At 39.1% G+C, this 12,303-nt stretch overlaps 1 protein-coding gene across 7 annotated transcripts in view; it reads left to right on the forward strand.

Moving 5' to 3' along the window:
- The window catches only part of KIDINS220 (kinase D interacting substrate 220), a 95,239-nt gene that overhangs the window by 52,939 nt on the left and 29,997 nt on the right, over window positions 1–12,303 (forward strand). The window contains exon 23 of one of the 7 annotated variants that reach the window (XM_042933734.1): window positions 440–1,708. The exons of the other annotated variants lie outside the window; for them this stretch is intronic. Coding sequence (XP_042789668.1) covers window positions 440–500 — 61 coding nt within the window. The 3' untranslated portion in view covers window positions 501–1,708. Of the gene's footprint in view, window positions 1–439; window positions 1,709–12,303 lie in introns of those variants that run through there. 7 annotated transcript variants of the gene reach the window in all.

Genomic DNA, 12,303 nt, shown 5'->3' on the forward strand with positions numbered 1-12,303 from the left:
CGTGTAATGTGTAATGAGCGTTTGCTAGATGAGCACAGTTATTGTTAAACAATTACAATTTAACTTTGGAAACTCTAACTTCTTACTAACAACTCATCCCGACGTAATGGGGTTTCTTTGTCACATGGTGTATTGTTCACCCAAAGCGCCAGTTAGCATGGACAGGTAGTCCTTTGGGACTTCGTCTTATCCTTGAGCAATGGTGATTATTTGTGTGTCAATAAAAATATGTCTGAGGAAAGAATAAGCCTTCATTCAGGGACTAGAAACAGGGTTCTTAGAGCCTGTCTGAATCGGTATTGTTCCTGGAGCATGTATTTGGTTTCGGGAAGTTTGAACTTGTGGCCGCAGGAGAGCTGCTCGTGTCACAGGGCCCTCATGGAAGGAGGAGAGACTGCTCATCGTGAGCATTTTCTCCTTTTGGTGTCTGTGTCTCCAGCCTGCCTTCCTCAAGTGCCGGCTTCTCCGCCAGGAGCCTCAGTGCTCGCGAAGCTCCGTGAAGCTCAGGTGGCTGGGCGGCTCCACGTCCTCAACAGGGAAGATTGTGGCTCGGAAAGTTTAACGTCCCGAAGTCGCCTAGCTCGTGAGTAGCAGAGGTATTTCAGTCCAGGTGTCTCAGAGTCCACAGATCGCTTCTGTGCCCGCCACTGTTCTAAACACTTTGCGTTTTGACACCTTTTATTCTCGCAGTCTGTGGAGTAGTGTTATTGTTCGTGTTTTACACATGAGAAAATTGAAGCCCAGAGAAGGCAAGTCACGTAGCGAATGTCTCACAGCCACTGAGTGGTAGAGCCGGGTCCCTGGCTCCAGAGCCACGTGCGAAGGGTACTGCCCCGCACAGCGCGGTAGGGTCAGCTGTGTTTTCTTCAGCTGTAGAGTTGTCTGGAGTATGTAAGGCACTGGCATCTTACGATGAGGATGAAGTGTCTCAAGTTGTTACATTTCTGTGTTCTCCATTTCTCTCTAGAATGTCACAAGATACGAATATTCTATTTAACACATAAGATGGTTGATACAGATCGTCTCATTTACTGCAGTGACAACGGATCTATTAAGCAGGCATTGCTGTAATACGTTATTTTTTTTCTACAAGTTTCCTTTACCTTCGTAAAAACAGCTGTTAGATTTTTCAGCACCCCACCCCCAGTAAAAGAGTAAATATAGTTCATGTCAGTTTTTGGCTTGGGTACAGAAGAGGACTCAAGTCAGTCTCTTTGTCTTCCTTTAGTTGAGTATATTGCTTCGAAGTACACTGTATCTCAGGATTGCAGAAACACTGATCAAGTTTTCACATTTGAAGGGCTGCGGGCTTGAAGCCCCCAGCCACTGGGTCCTCTGCGTGTCCTGTGACGGAGGTAGGGAGTGGTTAAAGTCTGGGTCCCCGGGAGACGGAAGCACGAGGGTTGTGCAAATGAATAAAAGGTCTTTAAAGCCCTCAGAAATTTATCTTTCGGTTCAATCCAACAAAAATATATTAAGTGTTTATTATTTGTGGGTCCTGCTTCTGGATGCTGGAGGTACAGTGGTGAACAAGTACCCGTATGTTTACTTTCAATCCAGCAGTCATTTACTCTGAATGTACACCCCCACAAACAAGAAGTTGTGCAACTTAAGTGTGCATTTATATAAGAACATTGGGGGGGCCCCTCGGTGGCTCAGTCGGTTAAGCGTCCGACTTCAGCTCAGGTCATGATCTCACGCTTTGTGAGTTCGAGCCCCATGTCGGGCTCTGTGCTGACAGCCAGAGCCTCGAGACTGCTTTGGATTCTGTGTCTCCCTCTCTCTCTCTGCCCTTCCCCCACTTGTGTTTTTTTTACCCCCTCTTTCTCTCAAAAATAAATAAATAAACGTTTACATAAGAACATTGGTTGAAGCACCATGATAGGGTATTTTGTAACCGTAGGAAAGAATGAAGAAAAACTCTGTGATTTACATGGAGGAATTTCTAGGATATAGTAAGTGAAAATAGCAAAGTGTGTAAGAGTGTACAACATGATACTGTTTGTATAAGAAAAGAGGGATAAGTGCCCCTTACCCGTTTATCCCATCCCCCCTCCCACAACCCCTCCCGTTACCCTCAGTTTGTTCTCCATATTTATGAGTCTCTTCTGTTTTGTCCCCCTCCCTGTTTTTATATTATTTTTGTTTCCCTTCCCTTACGTTCATCTGTTTTGTCTCTTAAAGTCCTCATGTGAGTGAAGTCATAGGATTTTTGTCTTTCTCTGACTCATTTCGCTTAGCATAATACCCTCCAGGTCCATCCACGTAGTTGCAAATGGCAAGGTTTTATTCTTTTTGATTGCCGAGTAATACTCCATTGCATATATATACCATATCTTCTTTATCCATTCATCCATCAATGGACATTTGGGCTCTTTCCATCCTTTGGCTATTGTTGATAGTGCTGCTATAAACATGGGGGTGCATGTGTCCCTTCGAAACAGCACACCTGTATCCCGTGGATGAATGCCTAGTAGTGCAGTTGCTGGGTCGTAGGGTAGTTCTATTTTTAGTTTTTTGAAGAACCTCCATACTGTTTTCCAGAGTGGCCGCACCAGCTTGCATTCCCACAAAGAAATGTTTTTGATGGAGTATTTTTCATCATATAATAAAAATAACTCGGAGTGAGTTTTTGTAGGGGGAATATTTTGTTCAAGTAAATATATATCTCCAATTCTATATTGGAGATGTAATGAGATAATTAGAAGTTTGTTTTGCTATTAAATTAATCCATTATTTTAGACTTCAGCACTAGGTGGGCCTGGCATCCATTAATGGGTTGGATTCAGGGGGATTTTTAGATTTTTTTTTTTTTTTTTTTTTTAGAAAAAAGTGTGTTTTATATGCCTACAAACACAAAGAATATTTTGTAGCTAGTCTAAGGAAAAGAGAAAAAGACAATGTAGTAAGAATCTTCGAGACTTCATTAAGGAGTTGACTTAATAATTGACTTTAAGATGATTTGGAATGAAAAACTATAGGAAGACAATTTGATTAACATATTGAAAGATCATATATTGGAATATGTTAGAATAATTTAGCTGACTATTTCTAGTTACCCATAGTTGAGTTCTTTGATTCCATTGCTTGTCATTTGAATAATAAAAAGTTTTATTTACAGCAGACAAAAGCAGCAGTATATAATTGATATTCATTTATTTTATTAAAGAAATCTGATTTGATAAAAACAATCAGAAAATAGTATTTTTAACGCTAGTAGTAAAATTTATTTTTTAATCCATAAAAAGCCTCATTTATTTTTATAGCAATTTGATGACACATCTGCTTGCTTTATTCAGCTGAAAAAGAAAATGTTGGTTCTTGGTGTTTGGTAAAATTGCTTTGTTAAATTATTTTCTAAATTGTTCAACTTTTAACAAATGACATTTGATACTAACACTAGAAAGCAATTTCAGCTAATTAAGTAGATCCCTCTATAAACCATTGGAACATTAAGATGACATACTGTTCATTCAAGATTATTTTAATTGGTACAATTATTGTAATTTTCTTGCAATTATGTGTTGAGCTAAAAGCTTTTGTCTAGATCATTTGAGGGTTTTTTTTGTTAACATACATTTAGGAAGAAGAAAGGGAGTAAAATAAAAACTATAGATAAAGATTTTCTGTCTACTTTTTATTACAACGTTTTAGACAACCATTGAAATATGTTCGTATAAAACTTTATTTCTGGTGTTTTTCAGTAAGCATTTTAAGCAATGATAGAAGTTTTTAAAAGATCAATTTAAGTAGTTTTCATGAAGATAATGTTTTAAATTTTTGTTTTGACACTACTCACGCAGTCTTTTACTCAGGATGATGTGGTCAGAATAGTTTTGTGATAAGGATAATGCCATACTCTTAATTATTTAAAACAAGTTTTGAGAGAGCCTTAGAATGGTAGCCATGTTCCATTCCTTGGAATAGCTATTTGCTGAATAGGCACTGTACGCATCTAACTTATACCTTTATGCTCAATTCAGCATCTTTAAATTATTCAGGTAGTGGTATTTCTGTACTTGGCATTTTTCATAATAAAATCTCATATCTTAGGATGTTCATACCTGATACTCAGCCAAAATTTTCCTAAGTTTAACTTGCTCATTTCTGGTTATCTCCTGCCTCCCTTAGCTCTCCCTGACCTCCTTCCTCTTTCTTTTATATTATTTGTTGTCCCTCCTCCATCATGTGACCCAGATTATGCACCCGTCTATTTCCGTCGCATGTGGATTTAAGTCGTGAATTTCAATAGCATGAAAAACTGGATGATAGTTTAGATTTGTGAAGAAGTTGTCTCATCTCCTTTGTAGTACAAAGTACATCCTTTGTGCTGGTGATATTTCTCCTAATTTTGATTTTGAGATACTAGGAATATTTATGCCAAACACTGTTTCATGCATGGCACTTTTGGTGCTTTTTGTATATAGTGTAGAATCTTAATGAAATTCTATCTTTTTGATATGATGTGACTTCTCTGCATGTGTTGATGTTGTCACCATTCAACATTTATTAAATTACTGTCTTGTGTATAATTTTTGTTTCCATCTTTTTTCTCAAAACACACTTTCCCTGAATATGTATCACGTAAATACTTTATTCAGGGTAGTTCTTGTTGAGAAGGGAAAAGCTGAGCAAAGACTTGAAGGAAGCAGGAGAATTAGCCAACTAGATATCTGGGGAAAGCATTTCTGGGCAGAAGGAACAGTGTGGACAAAGGTTGTAAGACCAGAGAGTACCTGGAATGTTTCCGTAACAGCAAGGACAAGGGATTTGGTGTGGCTAGAGAGGATTCAGTAGAGCGACGGGGTGGGAGGTGAGGTCAGGAAGGTGTGGAACATGGAAGATCGTTGTAAAGGTTTTGGCTTTTACCCTAAGTAAAATGGAGATCCATTGCAGGGGTTTGAAAAAATTGTATCCGTACCCTGTATGCTCTAAGGTGCCTATTATTTGGCTGTATCAGTGTAACTTGGCGTAAGTTAGGGAATCCTATTGACCCAAGGGAGCGTATTTTGAGAATCCTGTGTTGCGAAGGGGATGGCAGTGGATCTTGGTGGGAACATTAGGGTAAATGAAAAGTTGTGCAGAGTAGGTGGGGATCCCACAGTAAAGATGAAATGAATGATAGAGAATGGCACTTAACAGCGCGCCATGAAAATGAGAAAGCTAAGAAATGAACAACATGTGTAGACAGTCTGTTGCAGTGTAGTGAAGAAAACTGGTTATTTCTAAACATCTCCATTAATTTATGACTAATTTCCCTGTATGTCTTTCCTGTTGTAATAATTTCTTGTTTCTTAAGATGATTTTATTCTTTATTTTCTAGTAAAATGTTGGATTTAGAAGCCTACTTTTTAGATCATTTTTTAAATTACCTTCTTTCCCTTGGACTTGCCAGCTGCATGGTTTGTCCCCCAACCCCCACATTTAAGCCCCTGGTTGAGAGTGAATGAAAGGTGGTTTCTGTAGCATTGGCTGATAGGTCAGTGGTGTAGAGGGCAACTAATGAGTTGCTTGTACAGTAATATTAATTTGATTTATGAGTACTATAAGATGGAGATGATGGTCATTGAGTGTCAACTTGGGCTCTACGGATAAAGAAAAATAATTGGTCAAAATTCAATGTACAAGCATCAAGTTTATCTGGAGTTCTGAACAGGCCTAGCCTGGCTCTCCAGCCCATTCTCATGCTTTATCCCTCTTGCTTTTTACCTTTCCACCTGCACTTCTCTGTGGCCCATCCTTCCTCCCCCACCTTATTCTTCTGGTCACCTCTTAAATGCCACAGCCTCAAGAATCCTTTTGTGACCGGCATACCCCATTCCCCAAGACTTTACTAGATGTGTTCCATATATACTGGTATGTTCCTTCATAGCACTTAACATGGTTACCTTTCTATAAATATTTGCATTTCTCCTTAATATTTGTTTCCTGAACTAGACTGTTAACTCCACGACTGTAACTTCCTTAAACCTTGCTGAATTCCTCGCTTTAGACGTTCTTGATATGGAGTAGGCAGTAGTGATTATTTCTGAGAGAATAAAGAAATATGATGATGACATTTGGATCGAGCAAAGTATGGATTAGGGGAAGGTGGTAAATGAGAAGCCACATTTTATCTTGAAGAGAATACTATTCATAAAGACACCTGATCTTTGGTTCAAAATGTGGGTAAAATGTTTCCTTTGTTATTATACTAGTAGTTCCCTGGGTTAGGCACATAGTAAGTTCTCAGTACATAGCAATTGAATGGTAATTACGTATTTCAGTCAGCACCTAGTAGTTTCCACCTTTTGTTGGGTGATACAACAGAATCAAAACAATGTATTTCATAGTCATTTCCTTGTAACTGTGAGTTCACCACATTTCTAAGGTTTCTTGCATTTATAATCCTTTTATGAATGCCATGGTTTGGAATTACTTCATATTGGCCCACCTTTAGACAGGCCCCTCCCACTTCAGCTCCTACCAACAGGCTGTTGTCAGTATTGTTAAAAAGGCCTTAGGAGTTAGCTGGACTCCCATTTTTGTTATGCTAAACATTTTGATCAGGTTCATTCATTGACAAATATTTATAGAGTCTTTTATGTATTGGGCATATGCTAATAAAAGTACTGCTTAGTATTACTTGAGTCTTCAGTATATGCCACACGTTGGATTAAGCAGTTGGCATGGATTTTTTAATTTAATGCTAACTCTGGGAGGCGAAGAGTGGGAGTTACTTGGGATCACACAGCTACTACCGCTGGAGCTTCCCCAGACCTATTTCTGGAAGCCAGGAGATGATCTGTAACTACATAGCAAGGCAGCAGATCTGAGATAATTACAAATACAGAACTATACTAATTTTATTTTTATTTCCAGATATATTTTATTCATTTTCAAATGAGTATTTAGAATTATTTATTATATATCAATGGGAATATTATTATGTATCAACGGGCAGATAGGAAATTTTCCAGAGGATTGAATTTCTGCTCTATTAAAAAAATGCGGACTCTTACCAACTTATGTAAAACCCCAAATAAATGCTTTATTCAGTTCTAATTGTGTCTAGTAACTGCAATAGGTTCTGTAGGGAATGCTTAAAAAAATCAATTGTGATATTTGACACTTAAACAGCTGGTACATCTGTTGTTTAAGCCTTTATATCATTTTTATATGCATTAGGTGGCTGTAATTTTTTTAGGTAGCTTTTCATTTGCTTTAAATAGGATAAAATTGATTTTAAAAATATTTTCTCATTTAAACTCATGATGCCATGTTAAGTAATTTTATGGAAATAAAATAAAAATAAAAAGAACAAAGAAAGAATTTTAAATGTTCCAAAGTTGTGCGTTTCTAACTCCAACATGAAAAAAGTATATTAACTAAGGTTGTTTGAAATCTGAAATAAAAAACTCAACTTCTCTAAAGTATATGTTTTGATATGCAAAACAAAAATATTACCTATGCAGGTTTACAGTTTATTTTATAATACGGTACGAGTATTATGCACATTTACATTTAAAAAAACCCAAGTCTGATTACTGAAGGATTCACATTTGTCACCAGACTATTTGTCTGTCTATCATCTATATGAAGTTATTTTTTTCAACAGACATTTATGATTTCAGAATTTCAAGTCAAAATATTTTTAAGACTCTGAAATAGGAGAAAAAACAACAAAAGCGCTGGGTAACCGAAACAGGTAAAGGGAGTGGCCGCTGTAGAGCTCTGCCGCCAGCAGCTCCTGGTAGCAATATCCGGGAAGTCCACAAGGTGGGAGTATTTCACTAGAGACATGATTAGCATGTTCAGCCAAGAAACAAGCCCTACTTCATTTTGCTCTTCCCTTTCCAGAGCAGGAAAACAAGGAAAGCACTTAAGTTTAAATATGAATATCTGACACTTTAAAGTTTAATTTCCATGCCTGTTTTTTAAAAGTGGCTTCACAGGACGTTCGTAAGTACCGAGACTCTTGATCATAGGCAAATGAGTGGTTATCTGATTTTATGGCATAGTCTTTATTAAGTTTAGTACTACCTTTTCCTCCTCAAATTCTTTTACATGAGCTTTTGGGAAAAGGGTGGGTATGAAAAAAGGGGAGTATTTGAAAGATATAAATAAATAAAATAAAATAAAATAAATCTAATACAAATACTGAAGATTTGTATTAGATTAAAAGTGTTAAATTCTAAACATTGTAGAACTTGGGTTCTATTCTTATTAAACATTAAATCTTTAAGATAGCTTATCTAATAAAGGTTGTTTTTTTTTAAATTTTTTTTAACGTTTTATTTATTTTTGAGACAGGAAGAGACAGAGTATGAACAGGGGAGGGTCAGAGAGAGGGAGACACAGAATCTGAAACAGGCTCCAGGCTCTGAGCTGTCAGCACAGAGCCCGACGTGGGGCTCGAACTCACGGATGGCGAGATCATGACCTGAGCCGAAGTCGGCCGCTTAACCGACTGAGCCACCCAGGCGCCCCTAAAGGTTTTGTTTTAATCTGAGGCATATTCATAGACAAGCTTTGATTTCAGAACCTTCATTCTGTATACCTCCTTTTCAGAGTTTTATTTCAAAACATTTGCTTCCTCTAGATGGTTAATGGAAGAATCTTTAAGAATTCCAAAAGGAAACAATAATAGGAACAACTCTTACTGTTTGGTAGCACCTCCCAATATTAGTAGTGTTCCTCAAGCAGCTATGAAAATCGGATCTCATTTACTTTTATCAGAATATTTTTTTAATACATCTTAGTACAAACTCTTGATATGGAACAATGGGCTTTACATTCTTATGATAGGTACTATTTTCATATTGAGTCAGTTGCAATTGTTTTGCCTCTCTTAACCTCTTTACCGAAGTCTTCTGTTATTGCCCTAGCTTGAAACTGTTGTTTTATCATCTGAATTGGTATTATCTGATCACTTGCGTGGCAGCAACTGGGTAGGCATTGGGCTGTAGTACATGGTTTCTCAGGCTTCCCCCCTCCCCCCCGGTGGAAACCTTTTTGCAAATTAAATCTTATGCACAACCCCAGTAAATAAAGCAGAATGAATATAAATTAATTGACTCAAATTAGAATATTTCCTAATAAATTCAGTTAGAAAAATGAGTTGTTCTGAAGAACATACTAAAATTGAAACATGTAGGGGGGCCTGGGTGGCTCAGTCGGTTGAGCGTCCGACTTTGGCTTAGGTCATGATCTCGCGGTCTGTGAGTTCGGGCCCCACGTCAGGCTCTGTGCTGACAGGTCAGAGCCTGGAGCCTGCTTCAGATTCTGTGTCTCCCTCTCTCTCTGCCCCTCCCCTGCTCATGCTCTGTCTCTCTCTCTCTCTCTCTGTCAAAATAAATAAACATTAAAATTTTTTTTTTTTTAATTGAAACATGTGGATGATCCCTGCATGCTTACCTTGGCATAAACCTCTCTTTGTTTCTGTACTTAGTTTTGGTAATATAATATCAAGAAAATTCTGAATCCTAAGTAGATTCAAATGTTACCAATTTTTATTTTATTTTTTTAAATTTTTTTTTTTAACGTTTATTTATTTTTGAGACAGAGAGACAGAGCATGAACGGGGGAGGGTCAGAGAGAGGGAGACACAGAATCTGAAACAGGCTCCAGGCTCTGAGCTGTCAGCACAGAGCCCGACGTGGGGCTCGAACTCACGGACCGCAAGATCATGACCTGAGCCGAAGTCAGCTGCTTAACCGACTGAGCCACCCAGGCGCCCCAAATGTTACCAATTTTTAAACGTGCTTTGCAGTGGCAGGATGTTTTCAATTAATTTGGCTTCATCGGTCGGTCACCAGGCTTATGTGACAGCTGCTCGCATTTCTTCTAATTGGTTGAAGTGCTGGGTGCTGCTTCTCTGACAAGGTCCTGTCATCTGAGTCATGTCATAAACTAGCACTGATTTCTGAACTGTTTATTACGCTCTGACTTGGGCACATCAGGTGGAGTAGTGCACTCGCTTGCCTAACTTCATGAAGAGGAAAGTGCTGGACTGGATTAATTAAAAAATAAAAAAAATTAAAAAAAAAAAGGAATTTATATCTGCACCTGAAAATGGAGGAGAAACCTTATTTCAAAGTCTGCAAAAAATTAAAACAAAAAATCAGGATGACCTGAGGCTTATATGTCGGTCTTCTTCAATGCATTAAAATTTAATATGTAACAGTGTTCTATCTTATTATGTTTTAAGGAGTTAAAAATATGTAAATCATTACTTAAGAACTCTGAACCCTGTCTGTGGCCCCCAGTTTGAGCCAGTGCAGGGAGCGGGGCACAGGCTTTTGAATCAGGCCGGATGGGCACCAGCTCTGCCACTTACATCGGAGGTGACGTCAGGCCAGTTGCTTCACATCTCTGAGCCTCGGTTTCCTCATGTTAAAAGTTGAAATGGTACCTCATGGAATGTTTGGGAGATGGAAATTAGGTAAACTAGATAAAACACCTGGCTCAGAGAATGGCAGGCTGTAGATGTTCGTGTACAAATACTAGTACTTTAATAAAACATTTTCTTCTCAATTCCTTATAACCTCCGAATATATTTTTGCTGTCAGATTACATGTAAGAACACACGTAATTTACATGTGTGTTCTTCACAGCACCTTACACAACACACAGAAATGAAGGCGGTGCCTTATCTGTAATGTACATGAGCCCGCGCAGATACCTCTTCGAGCTTTTGTATTTTACCCTTCCTGTTTGTCGATCCTTTCTCATCCCTGTCGTTACCAAACTTGCAACCTTAAAGCCAAGTTAAGTTATGCTTCCGGTGTCATTTTTACGCCAAAACCAAGGGAGCTCAGATGTGGAAGGGACGGCATAGGCCAGGGCTTTCCTTCATTACTTTGAGAGAGAGAACATCTCCCACGTGGTGGGTGTGGGAAGCATCCACAGGGCTGTCCACAAGATGGAAGACAGCTACTTCAGCCCTCGAAATAAGGAAACTGGAATTGAGAGAGGTTACAGGACTTGGCCCAAATCACACAGTCACCCAGTGACCCAGCCTTTCAAGTAAATTAAAAAAAATTTTTTTTTAATATTTATCTTAGTGTGAGAGAGAGACAGAGAGCAACAGAGCATGAGCGGAAGAGGGGCAGACACAGAGGGAGACACAGAATCCAAAGCAGGCTCTAGGCTCTGAGCCGTCAGCACAGAGCCCGACACGGGGCTCGAATTCACGAACCAGGAGGTCATGACCTGAGCCGAAGTCAGACGCTCAACCGACTGAGCCACCCAGGGGTCGCTTAAGTTAATTTTGTTACACCTTTTAAATAGTTCTTCTCGTTACTTTTACTTGTCAAACATTATAGCCTTATTCTGACTTAACCTGAGCTGGTGAAGTCTGGATTTAAGGAAAGCTGCCACAGTAAGTACCCTGTTCTGTCCTTTCAGAGCCCAGCTGGGGTGCAGTGTAGGTCTGTATTCCCAGAAATGACAGCCTGTAATGGAAAGCATCTAACACGTAAATAGGTAGTAAGTTTATACAATAGCTTCAAAGGGAGACTTTTACCCCAGACGTTGGTTACGCTATTTCCTTGGCTGTTGAACGCACTGCTGTTCATCACTGGACCGAATGGAATCCTCACTGGAGAGTATTAAGCTGCGTTTCTTTTCGAGTGTAAATGCTTCTGTGTCAAAATAATTCAATGCTTTAAAAAAAAAAGGGATAAGGAGATTTTTTAAATTCCACTATAATTAATGTATAGTGTTACATTAGCCGCAGGTGTACAAGTTAGTGATTCCACACCTCTCAGTGCTCATAAGTGTGCCCTTATCCCAAGGATATTTTTATGGTCATAAAATTTTCCTTTATTTCTAGTCCTAGTTCATTTTTCAGTTTCTGACTACATTTGCTATTCAAGCTCAAAGAAAGAAGCAAGGATGGCCGCAACATATGAACAAGACGTGGCCAGCAGCACCGACTTGTAAAGAAGTAACTTGGATAAGGGAGAGCTGTGTCACATGAGGTCCTGGGTGTGGTGGCATCTCTGCCACCAAGGTCATGTCTTGTGCTGTCCATGTGAGTCCTAGCTGAAGTCCAGCTGCAGTTATGCAAATTGCGGTCTTAATGAGAGTCTACTGAGTTCGCATATTGAGCACTTAAAAAATTTTTTTTAAATGTTTATTTATTTTTGAGACAATGCGAGAGACAGAGTGCAAGCGGCGGAGGGGCAGACAGAGGGAGACACAGAATCCGAAGCGGGCTCCATCCAGGCCCTGAGCTGTCAGCACGGAGCCCGACGCGGGACTCGAACTCATGAACCACGAGATCACAACCTGAGCCGAAGTCGGATGCTCAGCCGACTG

This window comes from Panthera leo, chromosome A3 (assembly GCF_018350215.1).
Source record: "Panthera leo isolate Ple1 chromosome A3, P.leo_Ple1_pat1.1, whole genome shotgun sequence".
Taxonomy (NCBI): Eukaryota; Metazoa; Chordata; class Mammalia; order Carnivora; family Felidae; genus Panthera; species Panthera leo.